A 24,907-nucleotide genomic window follows, 5' to 3' on the forward strand; every position below is an offset into this window, starting at 1 on the left:
TGTTGGGTACTGTATCAGGATACAGCGGTCAAGAAAGTAGATACTTTCCCACCCTCCCAGTACTGGAGAGATGGCTGCCTTGCTGCGTGTAAAGGGTTTGCAACTCAGGCTTTGTGGAGAGCATGGGGAGTGACATTTCCAGCTGGGCTGGCTGGTTGGTGTCCCAGTGTCCTGAGTGCCTGCATGGTGGATGTATGCTGAGGGTGGGATGCAGGTCTCCTGTTTCAGGAGTGTTATTCTGCGGAAGGATTGGTGGGACGGGGAAGACCTAGGAGGTTGAGGTAGTCATTCTGTGCAAAGATTATGGTTACTGGAACAGTTTAGTGACAGTAGAGGTGAGGAGGTATAAGCTTATGTGAGAGAAGGGGTTAGAAATTTATTTGCAGGTTTCTGGTTAGAGCAGCAGGGTAGATGATGTACTGTCTTTCCTTGAGATTGAGGAATTGTCAGTTTTTGTTTGTTTTATATGAGAATGGATTTTTTTAAATGGTTGATTTTGAGGAATCCATAGGTCAAAAAATGTTTGCCAGATATTTGCTTAGATGCACTGAAATTTAACACATGGTGTTAACTGAAATCAGGAGAAGCTGAGAGCAGAAGGCCCAGTGAGGTAGAAGCTCCAGGTGATGACCTCCTGGTGAAACCAGCTACATGTGGGCAGCAAAGTGCTGGGGCTGGTGGGCTGCTCTTTGTTTTCTCTCTGTTCCTCTTCCTACCAGTTGAGTTGTTTGCTTACACAAGCCAATTAAGTTTGTCCCCGAGTTTGTTCAGGGCAGTTGTACTCATTAGTAGATGATTTAACTAATATAAACTGATAAAAATAGTACAAAACAGTTATCATAGGAAAACTAATTTGAAAACTTTGGAGTGTCTCAATAAAAACAAATCACCAAAACTGCTATTAAATTAGGTAGATGGATATGACAACTATAAAAAATTGGGGAATAATTATTCTAGAAGCATTGCACCATTCAGATTATTTTTTAAGTATCTAAGTTGTACTTTAAGGAAACAAGTGAAAGTCTTAGGTGATTCATTAGGATGTGGTTTAGGTGAGAAAGAAATAAAAGAACGTCCAATAGACTAACTCAGTCTAAGAAAAAGGCCCAAGTGATGAGTATATACAAGTTCAGGTGGCTCAGGATTCATGTATCAGGTTTCAGAATCGCCTCCCTTACTATACAGTTACTTCCTGTCACATAGGTTGAGAGAGCATCCAGGGAGGGTCAGAGAGGAGGAGCAGAAAAGCAGGCACATGAGGAAGAGAGCGCTTGCAGAGGCCGCCTTCTGGTCCATCTAGTGTCAGGCAGGCGAGTGGCCGTCTTGGAAGGAACAGTGTCCTTGGAGAGGCTGCATCTGGTCCAGGACCCCCCCAGTCACTTGGTTTTGTTCTGCTTCTCTTGTCTCCACTCTCCCTCCCTTGTGCTCTGCCTTTGGAGACAGCACGGGCTGGGCATGTTTAGACAGGGACAGGAGGAAGAGGTTGAAGATATAGGAAAAGAGAAGGGAATGGGATCCAGACCACAGATAAATGACCAGCGCTCTTACAATTAACAGGTAGTTTTTTCTCTAAACCTTCTCTGATATAGAAACTGCAGAGAAAAACTCATTCATTTTCATGAAGTTTTTAAAAGTTGTCTTAGATGCAGGTTGTATGTATTTGGGTTCCTTGCCTCGACTTTTGAGGTCTAGTTTTCAAGAGCTATATAAGATTATAGTTGTTATGGAATATTTCCCTTTCACCAAAGTGCTAAGAAATATAGGTCTATTAGAAATACTAAATTCAGGAAAGGAAAGATGCACATTAACGTAGATCTTGAAATAAGTCATATTTTATCGCTACTTATAAAGCTGTTAAGTGGCTTTTAATTTTTAAGGAAGATGATTTGCATGTCAGGTAACAAGATTTTAGGGAAGACCCATAGGGCTGTACATGGGGCTTGAGGAAGATAGGTTGCGCTATTTATTACGGCCATCTGTTGCATCAAATACAGCTATTTACTGCTTTGGAGCTCTGCAGACCCTGTGGGAATTTCATTGTCCTTCCTTTGGAGAAACATTACATATTCAAGATGTTCTTGCTTTGTTTTGGTTTATTGCTTAGTTGATTAATGTAGATCAGAAGTACCTTTTCCCCACAGCAAAGCTTTTCTTTTTTTTTTTTGCGGTACGCGGGCCTCTCACTGTTGTGGCGTCTCCCGTTGCGGAGCACAGCTCCCGACGCGCAGGCTCAGCGGCCATGGCTCACGGGCCCAGCCGCTCTGCGGCATGTGGGATCTTCCCGGACCAGAGCACGAACCCGTGTCCCCTGCATCGGCAGGCGAACTCTCAGCCACTGCGCCACCAGGGAAGCCCCAAAGCTTTTCTTTTAATTTAACATACTTGAAAATTACATGTTGATAGTACTTTAAGAAATTGGTCTGTTACAGGATGAAGAAGTGAAAATATTCTGTCAGTATCAGGTGTACAGTTTTTTTAAATCACTGAATTTGTATATGGTTCCAGAACTTCGAACAATCGTGCCACCTCTAGTTCTGGTTTTGTGGCGCCCTCCTAGGAATAATAAACATGTCCCAGTTTGAGCAGCACAGGGTTAAAGCAGCTCTAAGATGTTTCCAGCTCTGACGTTCTGTCATTCTTTAAAATGTTGAGTTCTAAGTTTGCTCACCACCCCCCACCCGTCTTCCTCTTCAGGTTAAAGAGTATTGTGCTCTATCAACTGAAAAACTGTAGTTATGTGATTATAAATTGGAAAGCACAATAGAACGTGATAGGTAGTCCTTGAAAAAATGCAAGATTCATTAAAAGGGTGAGGTGAATAGAGACTTTTTCCCATAAAAAGAGTTGAAGAAATGTACTGTCTAGAGTTTATTTTTGAAGAGGGCTTCTGGGTCTCTTGAAAGACACTTTTGTGGTATTGGTTCAAACTTTAGGTACAGGTGTATACTATTGGTATATTTGGCTATCAGCATTTTTTGTTTTCAAATGTAAATAAGAGAAAGTGATTTTTGTGGAGAGTTTCAATAATCTCAAGAAAGTGATCACATGTTCAAAATGAAAGTAACAAAGCTGTATAGTTTAGGGAAAAAAAACCTATATATGCTCAGTCCCCTAAGGTAAAAATAAATTATGAAAGATACTGAATGAAGCAGTTCTGCTCTTTGTCCAAAGGGTGATATTATGCATGAAAGGTCAGCAGTGATTGTTTTTTCCTGCTCTGGACTATAGACACGTTCAGCTTTCTATCAGCAAGGTTAGTGTGTGTCTGAGAACAGAGACACATGAATAAGAGGCGCAGGCGCTCATGCTGGAAGGGCCTTTGCAGCAGGTGAGCAGACTGATGTGAGAAGGACTTGGGGGTGGAAGTGAGGGGGCCTGAGTGAGGCAGGAGAGGTATAGGGGGGCTCTCAGCCTGGCAGACTGCTGGCCAGACCCTGTGCACCTGGCACGTGGGGGGGCCCTCACTTTCAACCTGGGAAGTAGTTCTTACTGAAAAAATGCTGATAAACAGATGAATGGAGGTCAGAATACATTCTAAACAGGCTGGACTCAGGACCATTAGCTTTCGAACTATGAAATTGAATATCTTTGTTAAAATAAAAGTATTTCTTGGCATATGTACTCATTCCACATTAGGCTGAGTGGTGTGGACGTGCTGCCTTGTGTCCTGTGCAGGCTGCCAGGTTGGCCCTGGCACTTCCTGGTCGTGTCCAGAAAGATGTGTCAATTAGCAAAGCTTGCACTGGTGAAAAAATATGTGGCTGTTTCAGGAGATGCTCTTCTGTTGGAAAAGGAGCAACTCATGATAAGAGCAAGAGGTTATACTTTGAGGGCAGAAAGGCTATATCTCTAAGGATGTGATTCTCTGCTTTACCTTTGCACTCACATTTACCAAAATTTTACAAAACAGCCATTACGACCACTTGCAAAGTAAGAGAAGGATTTTAAAATCTTTTTCATATTGCTTTACTTGTTTCAAATAATAGTTTATTTAGGGTTCCTTATAACCTAGTAAAATAATCTTCTCAAATATTTGTCTTCTCCAGGGCAAGATAATATGTCATAAACCAATTATAAGTCTTAAAGCTGCAAGGGACCTTTTTCACTTTTTTGTGTGGAATTATCTAGTAAAGATCTAAATTGGAAGCAATTAGTAGAAAAAAATTATAATGTAATTTTTATGGTATATGTGTCATGTAGATACTTTCCCATTCCTGTTTGGCTAAGAAATAAGTTTTTGCATGTTGTGTTTGATTTTATGCCCTCCCTAGGAGCAGAACCAGATCAAACTATGAAAAAGAGTTACCTTTTCCTCCTACTGTCTTTTTCAGTAGAAGCACAGGTATGCTTAAATTAAAACAGGTATTAATTTTAAAAATTAATATCAGTTTATTGGCAGCATCTGCTTAGGAATACGTATTTCCATACTGGGTGCCAGTTTGAAAGCGTAATTAAACAACTACTCCACTGAGATTGGATTGCTCTTTTCATTCATCATCACTGTAGGAAGACTCAGTGGAAAGAATGGACTGTCATAGAGATATTGAATCTTAAAAAGCAAAAGAGCTAGAGTAACAGCTTTCCTGGCGACAGCCGTCTATTGCTCTGTAAATGTTCCCGCTATTCAGGCCTACAGATTCAGTTGAGGATATAATCTGTGTAAGGTGCTGTGGAAGGTGCATAAGCTGATCTGCCCCAATATGAATTATTCTGCTGTGAGACAGGAATATGCACTTCAGATACTGTAGGGTGATGCAGACAGCTGTGAGGTAAACAGTACAGCCCAGCCGGCAGTAGGAGACAAGTATTTGATAACTGTCATTCCCATTGTGGTGTTTGATTTTCTTACACCTCTTTATCTAGAGTTGGGCATATTGAGTTCATAAAATATTTAAGGTACAATTCTTAACACACATCCTTACAGTCCCAAAATGCTAGAATTGTGCTTTGATGATTTGATTTAGCTTCTTTGACCATTTTTGTCTTTTTCTAATGAGATTATTTAGTTTCACATGTCTGGGAGGTAAACTGTCTTTCTAAAAAGTATGGTTAGACATTGAAAGTAACAGATTTTAACTTTTCTAATTGATTGTCAAAGGGGTCACACACTACTTAATTAAGACAACCTCTGAAGTTACTAATAATCCATTTTTCATATATAGATAAAATTGTGTTTACTTTTCTAGTTGAATATTTACTGTTTTTTTGTAAAATGATTCCAGTTGTTAGGCTGGAGTTCTTAGAACATATGTCTGTGTGATAGCATCGTGGATCGTCCATCTCCTCTGCTTGTGCTGTGTTCCTTAACTCATTGCTCTTGATCACACACAGTTATTAGGCGTTAGAAGAGACCTTAGCATATGTGGCTGCAGATGCAGAAAGAGTATTTAGGCAACGGGATAGTAAAACCATATGTATTTGAGTGTTACTGACAAAACGAAGCTCTTTGGGGTAAATTGTAATATATCACTGGTGGGATATATTTTCCTGTTGTGTCCTATACATACTAAGAAGAAGCACATGGATACCTTTGAGAAACTAAGGATGGTAAGGGAGAGGTACATGTATGGTCACTGCTGTAAAGAGCAGAGAGGCTGTGGTGCGTGAGGAAGGGAATGAGAAGGGGAATCTAAGGTTGCCTTCAGGAAGGAGGGAGGAGCGTTCCAGGCCAGGAGAACAGAATGCAAAGAAAGGTCTGGAAGTATTCAAGGGTTCAGTGAATACAGAGCGTGGGGGGAAGTCTGTCCAGACTTCCTACTTCAGAATGTTTTTAGATTCAGAAAAGAGGCTTTGTATTTGGCACCCATATAGTGGAGAGTTGTCTTATGTGAAATGTGTACCTTTTAAGGTCAACTCATAAAGCAAAAATTGTCTCTACCCTTGAAAATTCCCCAGGAAGGTGCAGTGTATCATCTCTCCACACTCTACTTTTTATTCTGACATTGAATCAGATCACTTTTTGTTGTAAAGAAAGATGAAGTATTTGGCTTATATTTAGGCACCATGTTTTTTCTTTTTTTTAAACCGCTTATTTTAAGTGCCAAAATCATAATCTGCACATTGGTAGAAAATGAATATTACCATAAAAGGGAAGAAGGAACGAAGAGCAGCTAAGGAAACTATAGGTACGTCTGAGGCCCCGTCACAGTGGGGCGTGTGCCCATTAGTGTGGACTGACAGGGTGAGCTACCTGCACAGGTGCCTGTGACCCAGCTCACTGGACCTACTAGCCTTGTGGCCTTGACTGCGTGTCCTCTGAACTCAGTTTCCCAGTCTGCTAGGTGGCCGTGAGACCTAACAGAATTAAGGTTAATTTAGTACTATGTAAAGTACTTAGAATAATCGTTGCACAACAGAGATCCAGATGCTGATTCTAATCTAGAGACAAATCATCCATGTTTCCATGTTACCTTTTTGTACTAAGAAAAAGAATTTCATGCTGTTTTAGGAGAATGATATCTTTTTTTTTTTTTTTGGCTGTGTTGGGTCTTTGTTGCTCTGCATGGGCTTTCTTTAGTTGAGGCAAGCCGGGACTACTCTTCGTTGTGACACACGGGCTTCTGATTACAGTGGCTTGTCTTGTTGCTGAGCGCAGGCTCTAGGCGCACGGGCTTCAGCAGTTGCAGCACGCGGGCTCAGTAGTTGTGGCTCGTGGGCTCTAGAGCGCAGGGTCCGTAATTGTGGTGCACGGGCTTAGTTGCTCCGGGACATGTGGAATCTTCCCAGACAAGGGATCGAACCCGTGTCCCCTGCATTGGCAGGCGGATTCTTAACCAGTGCGCCACCAGGGAAGTCCCGAGAATGATATCTTTATTTTGACTGTTTTAGAAATTATCAAATTCTCTGTCCTTATTATTTGAAAACCTATTGAAGTGCGCCAGGCATGTGTTTGAAAATAAGGCTCTTAACCTCTAATTGTTTACTATTTGGGTTGTTTCCACTTTTTGGCTATTATAAATAATGTTGCTATGAATATTTATGTACAAGTTGTGGTGGGGAAATATGTTTTCAGTTCTCTTGGGTGTATACCTAGGGATGCAATTGCTGAGTCATAATGGTAACTCTTTGTTTAACATTTTGAAGCTGCTTACCAAAGTGGCTGTACCCTTTTAAATTCCCACCAGCAATGTATGAAGATTCTCATTTCTGCACATCCTTGTCAGCGCTTTTTTTTTTGTCATTTTGATTGTAGCCACCCCAGTGAGTGTAGAGTGGTATCTCATGTTTCAATTTGCATTTCCCTAATGATTAATGATGTTAAGCATCTTTTCACCTGCTTATTGGCCATTTGTATATCTTCTTTGGGGAAATGTCAATTCAGACTCTGCCCATTTTTAACTTATTTGTGTCTCAGTTTTGGGAATTCTTTATTCTAGATATGTGTCCCTTATGAGATATATAACTTGCAAATATTTTCTCCCGTTCTCCATATTATCTTTTCACTTTCTTGATGGTGTGCTTTGAAGCACAGAAGTTTTAAATTTTGATGAAGACCAGTTTATTTTTTCTTTTGTTGTTTCTGCTTTTGGTGTCCCAGCTAAGAAGCCATTGCCTAGCCCATGCTCATGAAGCTTCACTCTATTTTCTTCTGAGTTTTATAGTTTTAACTCTTATAGGCAGGTGTTTGCTTCATTTTGAGTTAATTTTTATAGAGAGAGTAAGTTTAGAGGTCCAGCTCCATCCTTTTGCATGTGGACAGTCAGTTGTCCCAGAGTCATTTGTTGAAAGGAGTATTTTTTCCCCATTGAATGGTCATGGCACTCTTTCGAAACTCAGTTGCCCATAAATATAAGGGTTTATTTCTGGATTCTTAATTCTGTTCCATTGATCTGTATGTCTGTCTTTTGGCCAGCACCATACTGTTTTGATTTTTATAGCTTTGTAGTAACTTTTGAAATCAGGAAGTATCAGTCTTCCAACTTTGTTCTTTTTTTTTTTTTTTTTTAATTTATGTGGTTGCACCGGGTCTTAGTTGCAGCAGGTCAGGCTCCTCAGTTGCAGCTTGTGGGCTTCTTAGCTGCAGCTCGCTGGCTCCTTAGTTGCAGCATGGGAACTCTCGGGATTGGTATCGGTACACATGTGGGATCTAGTTCCCTGACCAGGGATCGAACCCAGACCCCTACATCGGGAGCATGGAGTCTCAACCGCTGTGCCACCAGGGAAGTCCCTCCAACTATGTTCTTTCCAAGATTGTTTTGGCTATCGTGCATCCCTTGCATTTCCATAGGAATTTTAGGATCAGTTCATCAGTCTCTGCAAAAAAGGCAGGTGGGATTTTGATAGGGATTGCATTGATTCTGTGGATTGATTTGGGGAGTGTTGGCCATAAGAGTAGCATGTCATCCCATCCATGAACACCAGGCACTTGTCCATGAGAACTAGTTATGTCTTTTATCAGTGGTTCTCAAACCTTGTGGGCTCAGGACCTCATTACACTTTTAAACATTGAAGGTCCCTAAGAGCTTTTCTTTACATGACTTATTTCCATCTATATTTATATTAAAAATTAGGACTTCAAAATTTTAAAAATGTATTTTTCTTTAAAAATAACAAACTCCTTGCATGTAATATAAATAACATTGCCTGTGAAAAAACAGCAGTCTTTTCCAAAAACAAAAAGTAATTTAATGAGGAAAGTGGCATCATTTTCTGTTTTTGTGAATCTCTTTAATGTCTGATTTAATAGAATCTCGGCTGTAATCTCATCTGCTTCTGCATTTGCTCTGTTAGTGATGGGTTATTTTGGTTGAAGTGTAAGAGGGAAAACCTGGCCTTACACAAATATGTGGTTGGGAAGGTGAGTTTTTTTTTTTTTTTTTTTTTACATGTTTATTGGAGTATAATTGCTTTACAGTGGTGTGTTAGTTTCTGCTTTATAACAAAGTGAATCTGTTAGTTTCTGCTTTATAACAAAGTGAATCATATACATACGTTCCCATATCTCTTCCCTCTTGCGTCTCCCTCCCTCTCACCCTCCCTATCCCACCCCTCCAGGCGGTCACAAAGCACCAAGCTGATCTCCCTGTGCTATGCGGCTGCTTCCCACTAGCTATCTACCGGACGTTTGGTAGTGTATATATGTCCATGCCTCTCTCTTGCTTTGTCACAGCTTACCCTTCCCCCTCCCCATATCCTCAAGTCCATTCTCTAATAGGCCTGTGTCTTTATTCCTGTCTTACCCCTAGGTTCTTCATGACTTTTTTTTTCCTTAAATTCCATATATATGTGTTAGCATACGGTATTTGTCTTTCTCTTTCTGACTTACTTCACTCTGTATGATAGACTCTAGGTCCATCCACCTCACTACAAATAGCTCAATTTCGTTTCTTTTTATGGCTGAGTAATATTCCATTGTATATATGTGCCACATCTTCTTTATACATTCATCTGATGATGGACACTTAGGTTGTTTCCATCTCCGTGCTATTGTAAATAGAGCTGCAATGAACATTTTGGTACATGACTCTTTTTGAATTATGGTTTTCTCAGGGTATATGCCCAGTAGTGGGATTGCTGGGTCATATGGTAGTTCTATTTGTAGTTTTTTAAGGAACCTCCATAATGTTCTCCATAGTGGCTGTACCAATTCACATTCCCACCAGCAGTGCAAGAGTGTTCCCTTTTCTCCACACCCTCTCCAGCATTTATTGTTTCTAGATTTTTTGATGATAGCCATTCTGACTGGTGTGAGATGATATATCATTGTAGTTTTGATTTGCATTTCTCTAATGATTAATGATGTTGAGCATTCTTTCATGTGTTTGTTGGCAGTCTGTATATCTTCTTTGGAGAAATGTCTATTTAGGTCTTCTGCCCATTTTTGGATTGGGTTGTTTGTTTTTTTGTTACTGAGCTGCATGAGCTGCTTATAAATTTTGGAGATGAATCCTTTGTCAGTTACTTCATTTGCAAATATTTTCTCCCATTCTGAGGGTTTTCTTTTCGTCTTGTTTATGGTTTCCTTTGCTGTGCAAAAGCTTTGAAGTTTCATTAGGTCCCATTTGTTTATTTTTGTTTTTTATTTCCATTTCTCTAGGAAGTGGGTCAAAAAGGATCTTGCTGTGATTTATGTCATAGAGTGTTCTGCCTATGTTTTCCTCTAAGAGTTTGATAGTTTCTGGCCTTACATTTAGGTCTTTAATCCATTTTGAGCTTATTTTTGTGTATGGTGTTAGGGAGTGATCTAATCTCATACTTTTACATGTACCTGTCCAGTTTTCCCAGCACCACTTATTGAAGAGGCTGTTCTTTCTCCACTGTACATCCTGCCTCCTTTATCAAAGATAAGGTGACCATATGTGCGTGGGTTTATCTCTGGGCTTTCTATCCTGTTCCATTGATGTATCTTTCTGTTTTTGTGCCAGTACCATACTATCTTGATTACTGTAGCTTTGTAGTATAGTCTGAAGTCAGGGAGCCTGATTCCTCCAGCTCCGTTTTTTGTTCTCAAGATTGCTTTGGCTATTCGGGGTCTTTTGTGTTTCCATACGAATTGTGAAATTTTTTGTTCTAGTTCTGTGAAAAATGCCAGTGGTAGTTTGATAGGGATTGCATTGAATCTGTAGATTGCTTTGGGTAGTAGAGTCATTTTCACAATATTGATTCTTCCAATCCAAGAACATGGTATATCTCTCCATCTATTTGTATCATCTTTAATTTCTTTCATCAGTGTCTTATAATTTTCTGCATACAGGTCTTTTGTCTCCTTAGGTAGGTTTATTCCTAGATATTTTATTCTTTTTGTTGCAGTGGTAAATGGGAGTGTTTTCTTGATTTCACTTTCAGATTTTTCATCATTAGTGTATAGGAATGCCAGAGATTTCTGTGCATTAATTTTGTATCCTGCTACTTTACCAAATTCATTGATTAGCTCTAGTAGTTTTCTGATAGCATCTTTAGGATTCCCTATGTATAGTATCATGTCATCTGCAAACAGTGACAGCTTTACTTCTTCTTTTCCAATTTGTATTCCTTTTATTTCCTTTTCTTCTCTGAATGCTATGGCTAAAACTTCCAAAACTATGTTGAATAAGAGTGGTGAGTGTGGGCAGCGTTGTCTTGTTCCTGATCTTAGTGGAAATGCTTTCAGTTTGGGTAGGTGAGTTTTTAATAGTCTTTTCATGTAACCTTGAACTTTGATCTTACACCAGAACTCCACTGAGCTTCTGTGAGGAGAGAATGAGGGTGAAAAAGACATGTCAGCATTCGTTTCAACCTCGTTGCCCCAGAAAGGGCCTTTGGGACCCCTGATGGAGCCCAGACCACACTTTGAGACCCCCTGTCTCAGAGAACAAGACTGATAGTATAACTTCATGAGAAAATGTCGTGATAACTGAATGACAGTTTTATTACCCATATTGACAGACAGCTGGGTCAGTACCTGCTCTTTCTGCAGGAGAGACTTTTCTCAACCCTGAAGGATTAGGTGGGTGGTTTGTCAACGTGGAATCAGCCAGCCGGTGAGTTTTATTAAGTATGTGTGATATATAAATAATAAATTATTCCAAAAAATTGAGCCTACAGGAATGAAACAAAGTGGAACATGATCCTTGAGTTTTAATCTTAATCACACATTGTTACTCATCTGGTGTCCTTTCCTTCTAGTTTCATTTGTTTAATTTTTAAATATTCACAAAGCTCTGTGAATTTTAAAAACATAGTTGTAATTATACTGTCCACAGTTTTATATCTTGCTTTTTTACTTTATGTAATCTTTGTGAATATTTTTTAATACTTGTAATATATTGCTTTTTTTTTGCTTTTCTGTAGTTTTTATTTCCCCTTTTTTGACTAAAGCTTCCATGAACATTTTTTATAAAATGGTTTACATATTTTTGAATTGTTTCATTAGTACAAATTTTAAATAGAAGTAAGTATGGGAAGTTTTGGATGTGTATTTATACTATATCCTAGTTAGAGTTTTATTTTTGATTTTTATTATGGAAATTTTAACTACACAAGTAGGGAGGACATTATAGCAGTCCTCCACGTACTGTACCCATCACCTAGTTTCAGCTACCATTAACTTGCTGCATTCTTGTATTTCTGTTTCTTCTCTTTCCTTAAACTTACAAAAAAGTTATTAGCATATTTCAAAGCAAATTCCAGATGTGTAATTTCATCTGTGGTCTTTTAGTTTATGTCTCTTAAAAATAAGACATTTAAGAGTAAACAGCCATAGCACCTTCATTGCACTCAACAAAATTAATAATCACCTTTTATCAGCTAGGCAGCGTTCAATTATTCCTGTGAAAAATGTCATTTTAACTTAATTTATTCAAATCTGGATCCAGATACAGTTCTCACATTACATAAGGTTATTTTGGTTAAAGCTTTTGTATTTTGTAGCAATAAAAGTCTCCCTTTTTTTTTTTCATGTCGTAGATTTGCTGTAGAAATGAGGGCATCTGTTTGTAGTATGCCCCACGTTTTGGGTTTAGCTAGTGGCTTTGTGTTGGTGTTATTTAACACATAGTGTTCCCAGAATTTCCTTGAAATTGGGAGTTGGATATAGAGGTTTGATTGAATACAGGTTCTTTTTTTTTTTGGCAAGAATACTTCATAGATCTGATACTCTTCGTCCCATTAAGAGTGTGATACCTACTTGTTGCACGTTAGTGATAAGATTGAAAAGTAGCTTCAGTCCCTCTGAGCCAATCATTATAAGTTCCCCATCAGCTCTTCCCCTAGTTTTAGCAGACATCAACCATCATTTCATTAGATGTTGCAACATTTTGATTTTCTAATGCTGTTATTCACTATGAGTTTTTAATTGTGGTTCCTGTATAGTGAACTGTGTGCCCTGATCTTTGGTTTTGCTGAAATAGTCATCCAGGAAAGGCAGGCTGATGCTTGTTTCCTAGAGTAATCTTCAGAAAAAGAAGTTGGTATCATAACAGCGTCCAGAAGTGACTAGTATAGTGGTGGTGTTTGAACTGTTGTGGATTTTTATATGTTTGTTTCCATTCTTTCTTTGTGCCCCTCACATTCTCTGTCTTTGGCCATCTGGAGCCCCTCCCTTCCTTTCCTGTTGCTCCTGTGATGTGACCACAGGAGTCTTGGAGCACTTACTTGCTGTCATGATAAGGTGTGCCAGGTTCATCTCAAATTGAGCAACGTTCTGCAAAAGTGTGGCTGAATGAGGAGGCAAAACTGAGGGGCTGTCACAGGTTGGAGGAGACTGGAGAGAAGTGACAGCTCAGTGCCGTGTGGGATCCTAGAGTGGGTTCTGGTGTAGAAGGAGGATACTAGTAGAAAAACTAGTGAAAGCCAAAGAAAATCTATACAGTTGACCCTTGAACAACGTAGGAGTTAGGGGTGCTGACTCCCATGCAGTCGAAAACCAGCATGTAACTTGGCATGCAGCCCTCCATATCCACAGTTTTGTACCCTGGTATCCTTGGTTCTGCATTCTGGATTCAACCAACCACAGATCCAGATCGTGTAGTCCTCTGGTATTTTTTATTGAAAAAAGTCTGCATATAAGTGAACCCACACACCTCAACCCCCGTGGTTCAAGGGCCAACTGTAGTTTAAAAAGTTACATTTACAATAAATAAAAAAAGATTATGTAGATCTTACCTAGCTTATTTGATTTGATGTTTGTATTTCCTTTTATACTAAAAATGAATACTTAATATTAATGTAATTCTTATTTACCTTATCGTATTACAGTGTGTGTATGTGTGTATATAATATGTAAAATAGTTTCAAAATAATACCAACATTTACCCCAAAGAACAAGCCTACTGGGTGCATTTTAAGATTTCTTGGTGAGTTTTTAGGATTTTGTGTGCAAATACTATCTTTTAATATCACTTAGAATAATTCTTCTCTGGATATTTATGCCACCTTGATATACAGTTATGTTTATTTGAAACTGATTTATATTTTTTTAAGGATTTCTTTGTCCCAAAAGACCTAAATAAATATTTAATTATGAAACAAACATTTCAGGTATATGTGAAAAGAATTGTTCAGAAACAGAACTAAGAGAACTATACTCTCCCAAGTAGTTAATAAGGTTAATAAAACTTTTTGAGGTGGAGCTTTGACAGATGGAATTAACCAGGTCTGCTAGCAGAAAGACCACTAAGTAGGCAGGTGGGCCCTCTGATTTCATCTCTTTGTTTTTTCATGTAAAGAGAAAATGAAATCAAATCAGGAAAATGACTCCTTTTGTTCAGCTCGTTAAAGCTTTGTGAAAGCTGCCTCTGACCACTATCAGGTTGTCACATTACTAGGTCTTATGCCAGGAAATATTTTGCTTTGACAGTAGATCTATTCCCCCCTTGCCTATTTGTCTTCACAACCTAGAGACCTACTTTTATGCCAAGAAACAATAGTTTGTATAGTGGTAAGTCTTAAAATAGTTTTGGTTTCTTGAACAAGTAATGAAAAAGTTATTTTGTTATTTATTGGAACTGTTGTCAATCATACTCATATTCATCATCATACTCATCATACTCTTAGTCTTATTTCAGATTCAGATATTTGATAATAAGGTTAATTTTAATGCAAATTTTAATGCTGTGTATCTCTGTACAGCTTGCTTAATGAGGTGCATATCAGTAACCCCTTCTGTTGGCAACTTTTCCAGTTGTTGGACTTTTTTTTTTCTTATTAGTTATCTGTTTTATACATATTAGTGTATATATGTCAATCCTGATCTCCCAATTCATCCCACCTCCACCCCACCACCACTCCCTGCTTCCCCCCTTGGTGTCCATACGTTTGTTCTCTACATCTTTGTCTCTACTTCTGCCTTGCACACTGGTTCATCTGTACCATTTTTCTAGATTCCACATATATATGTTAATATACGATATTTGTTTTTCTCTTTCTGACTTAGTTCACTCTGTATGACCGTCTCTAGGTCCATCCACATCTCTACAAATGACCCAGTTTCGTTCCTTTTTATGGCTGAGTAATATTCCATCGTATATGTGTACCACATCTTCTTTATTCATTCGTCTGTCGATGGGCATTTAGGTTGCTTCCATGACCTAGTTATTGTAAATAGTGCTGCAGTTAGCATTAGGGTGCATGTGTCTTTTTGAATTATGGTTTTTTTCTGGCAACTTTTCCAGTTGTTGGACTTTTTTAAAAAAAAAAACGTGTGTCAGGTCAGTAATAAAGAGATATAGTCGTGTGATGTAAAGATTACTTGTTTATAGATAGGATGCATGGGTCAGATCAGGACCACTGTTCTGTTATACAAGCTACTGCCATGGCTACCTTTTTAACCTTTTATTATACAACATTTCAAACATACAAAAGTAGATGGGGTCGAATCATGAACCCTCATTCACCTCTTCTGGGAAGAACAGTTGTGAACCCCCATGTCTCTGCCCCACATCATGGTGTTTCCCCTGTATTTAAATATGCAGCTCTGAAAGGTAGGCTCACTTTTATTATTATTATTAAACATAACCACAATATCATGACATCTAAGAAAATACAGGAATTCTTTAATACTGTCAAATATCCCATCACTATTGCTTCCCTGATTGTCTTTGGTTTCAGTTTATTTGCATCAGATAAAGCCATATAAACAAAATAAAGCCATAGTTTGGCCAGTATGTGTATCTTGTCTCCTTTTGTGTTGAAGAAGCCAAGGGTACTCATCCAGGAATTGCGAGCTTCGCTGAACCCCTTGGCATTCCTCTGTGCTTGTGCTTGCTATAAGTTTGTAATAAGATCACGTCCTGGGTTTGTTGTTTGTTTTGCAAGACTACTTCCTATCTGGTAGTGATGCTGTTTCTATTATAAGGTACATAATTTCTGACTGTCTGAAAAAATATAGGTAGTATATATAATAAAGGACTATTGATTTTTTTTCTCTTTTGGGTATCATATCTTGTTTTCAACCAAACTTTTTTTCCTTTGGTAATCTTAAAAATCAAGTTAATAGTGGTAAAATGCATCTACACCCCATTCTGTGACTGTCAGTCTGGGTACCAATCTATATTTTCAGGATTTTACAATTTAACACATTGCTGATAATTACAGTTTAACATATTTGTCATTCATCCTACATTGTGGAAAACATTGATCTCTGTGAAACTGATTTAATTTGTTTCAAGCATTTCTCCTCTGTTAGTAGTTTACATTTCCAAACGTGTCTTATAGCATTTCAGTGATTTTGTGCTTTTGTGGTTGATGATATTATACATTTGACAAAGGATGAGATCACCTTTGACCATCAGACTATTATCAAGGGTTTTGAGAATTTATCACAAGCAGGTTATTGAGAATAAGGAGTGCCATAATAGAAACTAAAAACCTACATGGTGGGCTTCCCTGGTGGTGCAGTGGTTGAGAGTCCGCCTGCCGATGCAGGGGACACGGGTTCGTGCCCCGGTCCGGGAAGATCCCACATGCTGCGGAGCGGCTGGGCCCGTGTGCGAGCCATGGCCGCTGAGCCTGCGAGTCCAGAGCCTGTGCTCCGCAGCGGGAGAGGCCACAGCAGTGAGAGGCCCGCGTACCGCAAAAAAAAACCCTACATGGTTACCTGGTGAGACAAGAACAGTTAGCTTTTAAATTTCTTTATCTGCCACTTGGATACTATGTGTTTTCAGAAGCAGCCTGAAAAATCTGGGTTAAATCAACTTCTTTATCTTGTGAAGCAGTGTAGTTTACAGTGAAGAGAGGGAGTGCCTGAAGCTACACCTGGATGTCTGAGAATCTTGGTTCTGATACTCATAATATGAAATGCAAACTATTATCCCTTCTGAGCCAGAGTTACTTCATAAGCCATTTGGGAAAATCAAATGAGATACTGTATGTGAAGTTCAGTGTCCAGCTTCTGAGCTGAGTGAATGCTTTGCAGAGGCTGCTTTGCATACTTGTGCCCTGTTTAGACTGTTTTTGGTTTCTTTGGTTCAGAAATTGCGAAGGGATTTCTTTTAAATGAATTATTGTTTATTTCTCCTGACAGCTGTTTTCCTGGAACAGAATGAAATTAATGGGGCTGGTCAAAAACCGTGTGTGTGTGTGTGTGTGTGTGTGTGTGTGTGTGTGTGTGTGTGTGTGTGTGTGTGTGTGTGTGTGTGTGTGTGTGTGTGTGTGTGTGTGTGTGTGTGTGTGTGTGTGTGTGTGTGTGTGTGTGTGTATTTGGGATTCATCAATCCCAAATTGGAGTTCTATTAATTTTGTAATTTCCTGTTTTTAAAAAATAACTTTCTGAACATGAGTGGGCTTGGATATGTTAGCATTTAGTTTCTAAGTCTTAGGATATTATCATGGTTACCAAATCAGTGTGAAGAAGAAACTTATTAAAAAACAAGTATTATTTCTTGGGTGCGTAAGGTGGAAATTATGGGCAAATTTCTTTAAACTACTTAGACTCCAGAGGGATAAACATATGTCCTGGAAAACTTGAAGATTTTAAAACTGCTTAGTAATATCATTTTAGAATTAATTACACTCTGCACCTCAAGTTACCAATTTACTGTCTCTTGTTTTACAGTATCCTACGGCTAGCATTAAACTTCTCCCAGTGGAGCCACAAAGTAAACAGCTCATGACTTCTGATCAGGACGCTAAGGTCGTGGCTGAACCTCAGGGCCAGCGAGTCCAGGAAGGCAAAGACAGCGCTCATCTGGTGAGTGGGCATCCAAGGCCAACACTGGCCTGGTGTACCTCTCTTCTCTTCTGATAACAGATCCTACAGTACACTTGGAACACTAGCATATCTCATGCTGAAATATAGGTGTTATATTCTGAGTAAATTTAGGGGTTGCTTAGTAGAGGAAATTAGCAGTTTCAAAGTGATAGAGAAAACAGATGTCATTTATAGCTCTGAATACTTAAAGCTTTGGATTTAAAATCACCAAGAAAAATGCAGTGATTTGTAAATAGTTTAATAACATTATAGTCATTGTAGTGGTATTTATTTAAAGAGTTAATTAGAATTATGTAAGTTTTTAATTTTTAGTGCATTTGTTTATTGTAAGATTTTATCATGTCAAGCAATAATATTTAAAGTTTCTAAATGACATTGGGAAAAGTAGGTTTTCTTAATTTTCCCTGTGGAAACTACAAGGAATTTTACTTAATGGTGTTCAGTCAAAATTTCAAAATATTTTAAATTTCAAGACTCCTACATCATTTTGAATATCTCATTGAATTTCTTTGTCATGTAAAAATTTGCTTTTCTCAGTGGGTTTTGTTTTACTAAATTACTATGGTTTGAAAATATGTTTCTTTACACTGTTGTGATGGTGTGTTTGGTGTTTTCAATTTTACAGATGAATGGTCCCATATCTCAAACCACTTCTCAGACAAGCTCCATCCCAGCTTTGAGTCAGGTAATTCAGTTCAGAGATTAATCACAGCTGAGGCTCACAGATATTGCCTAACAACAAATATTAATTATAAAAAAAATTAGAAAATGTCAGTGTTCCCCAAAAAGAGAGTGGGGGGAACCACCACCTGGGTACACTATATGTCAGTACTGTATATCCTTTTCTGGCTTGTGTGTGTGTGTATGTGTATAGTTCTACAGACAGCAGTGTGCCATGTGTATTAATTTAATTTCATGTATTCCTCACAGTGTTTTTAATGGTTCACTGATCATCTATTGTATGTATATGATTAACTTTACGTTTTAATAGCCTGTGTTCCTTAAAGCACAAAAGTGATAGTAAGCTTTTAGTAAGAAAATTGATTTCACATTTTAGCTGTGATTAATGAAAGAATAAGGAAATAGAGATCCACTGGTTTTTAAATCCTGCTTTACACCGTTTGCATTTGCGTATGTCAGGTGCATTTGGAGTCAGGCGCATTTAGCTTGGCAGTCCTCTAAGTGATCTCATAAATCCTACAAAATTTTAAAAGTAAGTCTTTTTTTTAAAGTAAAAGTAAATTTTTAAGAGTAATCTTACTAAATTTATAGTCAACCTCATCTACACCCCGAAAATATAAGCAGCTCATGTAGAAACTAAAGGCAGGGATTGGATTGTTGATCTTTTAAAAAAAATAATAATAAATTTATTTATTTATTTATTTATTTTTGGCTGCATTGGGTCTTCATTGCTGCACGCAGGCTTTCTCTAGTTGTGGCGAGCGGGGGCTACTCTTTGTTGCGGTGAGCGGGCTTCTCACTGCGGTAGCTTCTCTTGTTGTGGAGCACAGGCTCCAGGCACGTGGGCTTCATTAGTTGTAGCACGTGGGCTCAGTAGTTGTGGCTCACGGGCTCTAGAGCACAGGCTCAGTAGTTGTGGTGCGGACTTAGTTGCTCCGCAGCATGTGAAATCTTCCTAGACCAGGGCTCAAACCTGTGTCCCCTGCATTGGCAGGCAGATTCTTAACCACTGCGCCACCAGGGAAGTCCCTGTTGATCTATTTTTAGTAAGGCAGAATTTTAAAAAATGAGGGATACGCTCCAAACTACTTTGTTTCATTGTTGTTATTCTATTATGTATGTAGGGTTTTTGCATATTGTACTTTACATTGATTTTTTAAGTGAATTTTATAATATCTTAAGTACTTCAAAATCCAAATATAAGACTTATACAGAAATCATTGATGGATTAAAATAATTGTTTTCAGATCAAATCTCCCTCTTCCTCTTGGTTGATTTGCGGTCCAATATAATATTCAAACATCTTTAAAACATATTTCAGGGCATAAAACTAGATATTTGGATTCTATGGGTGGGTTTTGGTTTGGTGTTTCTTTGCTTGCTTTTTAAAATTACTTCGTGGAAAATAACTGAGAGAGACCTATGTGGAAAAGAAGTGTAACACTTTAGCCAGAATTCAATATTTCATTTCTCTGGCGAAATAATTTGCAACTAGTACTGCCTACACATGCTTTGTCATTTTAAAGGGTCAAGGTACTACAATAGAATATTATATGACTAGTTCTTGGTCCAGTCCTGCAACCCAGTACCCCTGGAGTCTCTTGGGTAGAGCACATCTCTGACACCTGATATTGTAACGTGCATATACTATTTATCAGTTTTTCAAGGTATTGCACACTTGAGGTTTTCATAGGATCATTAAATACTAGAGCTGGAAGGGACCATAAGAGACCGTCTGGGCTCACAACATGTATGTTCTTTAAAACTTTAAAACAAACTTGCATTTTATAGAAAATAAAAGAAATCCATTACAACTTTTATGAAGTTGTAATCAATATATATATATTTCACCTCATGTTTTCCCCCATAGCAGATTTCATCTGTATATCCCCTTGTACTTGCCCTGTAGTATTTTCTTTATGTTGATTTGCCGTCACTTCTTTAGCTGTTGGGTTTTTGGGTACATTTACTTAACTTGTTTCTCCTTTTCCTGCTATTATAAATGACATTGCTTTGAACATTTTTCTAACCAGCGTTATCATGGTGCACCTAATCTAAGTGTGTGGATAGCATAGTTGGTGTGGTGGCTCTGAGTGCTGATCCTCAGTGGTCTGCAGTTGTATGACTGGAAGGTGAATGTGCTTAGCAGTCTAATTTAGGAACCATTTTCTTTAAGGTTTAGTGTTCCCCCCAAAGTTGGATGCAGTGTAAGTAGGAGGAGAATGGCCATAGTGATCCCGAAATAAATGTCTGGATAATTAAGGAGCAGGTTTGCATTTATTCATTGGTAATACCAATTGTTTATTATACAGCTCCCTGCTCCCTCCCCCTATAAAATACTACCCTTATTGAGTAGTAACTATTTACAAGTTTAGCCAATCAGCCAAAAAGTGATCTTAGCTAGGGGAAACTGAGACCCAGAGAGGCTTAAGTAATTTCCCCAAGATTGCTCAGCTGTCCAGGATTTGAACCTAGGCAACCTGGCTTCAGAGCCAACTCGAGAAGAGAACTTCCTCTTTGGCATCTGTTATTTCCTTTAGAAAGAGTAACAACAAGTAGAAAGTAATACGAGAGACAAAACCTCGCTCTTGTCAACCATTTGGGAACTATTTGCATTGGCTCTAAGTGGTTGAAATTAATTTGGGATAGAGCTAGAGGATTTTAGGTGGGGAATAGCATGACTTATATTTTAAGAAGATTATTTTGACCATTATTTTGACCTTATTATATTAATAGAATGTATTGTAGTGAGCCAAGTATAGAAGTATGGAAACCAAATTAAAAAGCTGTTAAGTAAGGTGAGAAATGATGGTGGCTTAGACTAAGAATGAATGGATTTCAGATTTACTCTGGAGGTGGATTCAATGGCACCATTTATTGGATTTAGGGGGTAGGGTGAGGGAAAAGTAAATCAAGGATAGTTGAGCAACTTAATGGATGGTGGTTTCATTTATTTCGAGATGGGAGAAACTGGAGAAGGAAAGGTTTGTGGAGGGAAAATCCACCTGGTATAAATTTAAGTGAGCAGTGAATTGGGTCATCAGTGCCAGTTGGACCTGATTAGAGAGGTTAGGCCCTGAGATGTAAATCTGGAATAAACAAATAGATTTTTTTATTGTTTTTATTACACAGAAAAGAATATTAAAGCTACTATTGTTTATGTGGATTAGGTAACTGAGTTACCTAAAATTAAAAATTACAATTAAAAAGTAACTGAGCTGCCATTTAGAATAAAATCAACTCTAATACTTTTTTTTCCTTCTGTAATATTTTTGCCCATCTTAGAAGTTTTATGTCTTTCAAGGGCATTCTCAGTTATAACTGTTAGCTTCACTGATTCATCTTTTTCATAGTCACCTGTATTACTTCCTTATATGTATATTTGATTAAAATTTATTTAATAAATTATGTTCTGTGTTATTTTTTAAATGTTTCAAATGTGTTTGCTTTGTCATGGGAGTTTTAAGACCCATTCGGGCAGGAACTATGTAATGTAGCTCGTTGATAGTTCTCTGCAAGTCATACTTTATTTAAATTGAAAAGAAATTTTGTTAACATCAACATGGCATAATTGATAATTTAGTCATTCATCCTAAAAACTTATCTTTGTGTATATCATATATATATCTTTGTGGTACCATGGGGATTACATATAACATCCAGAAGTTATAACTATCAAATTTTAAGTTGCCTACTTAATAACCTCAGTAGCATGCAGAAACTCTTCTCTTATAAAGTTCTAACTCCCCACCCCCATTTCTGGTGTCACAAATTATATCTTATTATTATGTGCCCAATACCATAGATTTATGCTTGTTTTTATGCATTTGCCTTTTAAATTCTTTGGCTTTTGTTTATCTGCTAATGTCCTTTCCCAGGGAATGTCCCTCCTTTAACATTCCAGGGAATGTCCAAAATGAAGTGAATGCCCTTAATTTTTTTTTTTTTTTTTGCGGTACGCGGGCCTGTCACTGTTGTGGCCTCTCCCGTTGCGGAGCACAGGCTCGGGACGCACAGGCTCAGCGGCCACGGCTAACGGGCCCAGTTGCTCCGCGGCATGTGGGATCCTCCCAGACCGGGGCACGAACCCATGTCCCCTGCATCGGCAGGCGGACTCTCAACCACTGTGCCACCAGGGAAGCCCCTGTCCTTCATTTTTGAAGGACAGTTTTGGTGGATAAAGAATTCTCAGTTTTTTTCTTTCAGCACTTTTCCTTCATCTCGCTGCCTTCTAGCCTTTAAGGTTTCTAATGATAAATCGGTTGATAATCTTATTGAGGATCTCTTGTACTTGATGAGTCACTTTTCTCTTGCTGCTTTTAAGCTTCTTTCTTTGTCTTTTGACAGTTTAATCGTAATGTGTCTTGGTATAGGTCTCTGGGTTTATCCTACCTGAAGTTTGTGGAGATTTGTAAATTCATGGATTTCATTAAATTTGGGAAATTTTTGGCCATTATTTCTTCAAATATTCTCTCTTACCCTTCCTCTCTTCTCATCCTGGGACTCCCACAATGTGTATGTTAATTGTCCTGTCTTCAAATTTGCTGATTCTTTCTTCTGCCTGTCCAAGTCTGCTATTGAGCCCCTCTAGTGAAATTTTCAATTCAGTTATTGTACTTCTCAGCTCTGAAATATTTGTTTGGTTCTTTTTTACAGTTCCTATCTCTTTGTTGATATTCTCATTTCATTCACATTTTGTTTTCCTGATTAACTTTAGTTCCTTGTTCATGTCTTTTCCTTAGCTCTTTGAGCATAGTTAAGATGATTGTTTAAAGTCTTCATCTAGTAAGTTCCACGTCTGATTTTCTCAGGGACAGTTGATTTTGTTCCTTTGAATGAGCTGTGTTTTCCTGTTTCTTTGTGTGCCTTGTGATTTTGTTGTTGTTGAAAACTGGACATTTGATTACATTTGTAATGTGTTAACTTTGGACGTCAGATTCGCTTCTTACCCAGGGTTTGCTGTTTGTTGTCACTGTTGTTGAAGGCTATAGTAGTCTCATGGTTTTGAGACTTTTCCAAACTATTTTTGTAAAGACCATTCCTTGTCATGTGTATTCAGTGATGTCTCTGTTCCTTTTGCTTGTGTTCAGCTGATGTTTTCACAGAGATTCCTTGAATGTCGTGAGTTGAAGCAGACAGTCAGTCCAGCACTGCCCTGCCTGGTGGCCCCCTCCTGCCCCACCCCCCCCAACCCTCCCCCCAGTGAGAGGGAGTAGAGCTGCCTCTCCCAGTCTTTGTAGACTGGCTTTGTGCTGGGACAGTCCCTCACTGAGTAGCTCAACTTCCTTGGACACTAGAGATCAGCCTGAAGTGAAAGCTGAAGGTCTTCTCAGGATGTTTTTGAGCACACATCTTGCCTGGTTGTAGCTTTCTGAATTCCCCATATACATGGCTGCTTTTGAGTGTCCTAATTTCCTGGAGTTACACTCCAGCCTCTTCTAGGGGCTTTAGGTGGTTCTTGCATGTCTCTGCGTGTCATCTTCTGCCCTGGCATGTGTGGGTTTGTAGTCACCTTATAGCTTTTATGAGCAGTGCCTGACACTTTGCCCCCGCCTTTTTTTTTTTTGGCTGCACTGTGCAGTTTGCAGGATCATAGTTCCCTGACCAGGGATCAAAGCTGGACCCCAGCAGTGAAAGCATTGAGTCCTAACCACTGGTCTGCCAGGGAATTCCGCACTTTTCCCATTTGTGTTCTGAGTTATGTGAGATAGGAGAGGCAAGTCAGTCCTTTAGGTAGCCTCCAGCTAAGACAGAACAGATGGACACACTAATTTGCAAGTAAGGTTTACCCTGCTCCCTCTGGCTCCTGGAGGGGATCTGGGACCTGGGCTGCTGCCACCCCAGACCAAGGTCACACCACACCACAAAACGTTCCTGCCATGTCGAGCACAGCCTTTTCGTGATTGTTTCTTTGCTTAGTTGCTGTAAACTGTGATTGTTTTTCAGAGCTCCTACCAAGTGTGTTCAGAAACTTCTGTTTTTTTCATGATATTTCTGTGAAGGAATGAGAGCCTGGAGCTTCCTAGTTCACCAGTTTGCTTGACCTCTCATAACCTTTTTTTTTGCTTTTCTCAATCCTACACTTGCGTAATTCATTTTTTATGTTTATTTATTTTATTGAAGTACAGTTGATTTACAATATTGTGTTCGTTTCAGATGTATAGCAAAGTGATTCAGTTATACATATGTATGTAGATATCTATATTCTTCTTTCTATCCTTTTCCATTATAGTTTATTACGAGATATTGAATATAGTTCCCTATGCTATACAGTAAAACCTGTTGTTTATCTATTTGATATATGGCAATGTGCATCTGTTAATCCCATACTCCCAATTTATCCCTCCCCACCTTTCCCCTTTGGTAACCATAAGTTTGTTTTCTGTGTCTGTGAGTCTATTTCTGTTTTGTAAAATAAGTTCATTTGTATCATATTTTGGATCCCACATATAAATGATATATTTGTCTCTCTCTGACCTCTTCACTTCGTATGGTAATCTCTAGGTCCATCCATGTTGCTGCACATGGCATTATTCCATTCTTTTTTGTGGCTGGGTAGTATTGCATTATATATACATATATATATATATATATATATAC

General features: G+C 38.5%; 1 protein-coding gene across 8 annotated transcripts in view; it reads left to right on the top strand.

The window, feature by feature from the left end:
- Positions 1–24,907, top strand: part of LARP4B (La ribonucleoprotein 4B) — an 88,084-nt gene that overhangs the window by 11,810 nt on the left and 51,367 nt on the right. For 6 of the 8 annotated variants that reach the window (XR_009541894.1, XR_009541895.1, XM_060156495.1 and 3 more), the window contains exons 2-3: positions 17,471–17,605; positions 18,252–18,311. Coding sequence is in view for 5 of the 8 variants with exons in the window: in XM_060156468.1 (XP_060012451.1) it covers positions 17,471–17,605; positions 18,252–18,311 (195 nt within the window). In the remaining 3 variants the exon portion in view is untranslated. Of the gene's footprint in view, positions 1–16,420; positions 16,517–17,470; positions 17,606–18,251; positions 18,312–24,907 lie in introns of those variants that run through there. The other 2 variants (XM_060156503.1, XM_060156523.1) reach the window with 2 other exon arrangements.

This window comes from Lagenorhynchus albirostris, chromosome 1 (assembly GCF_949774975.1).
Source record: "Lagenorhynchus albirostris chromosome 1, mLagAlb1.1, whole genome shotgun sequence".
Classification (NCBI taxonomy): Eukaryota; Metazoa; Chordata; class Mammalia; order Artiodactyla; family Delphinidae; genus Lagenorhynchus; species Lagenorhynchus albirostris.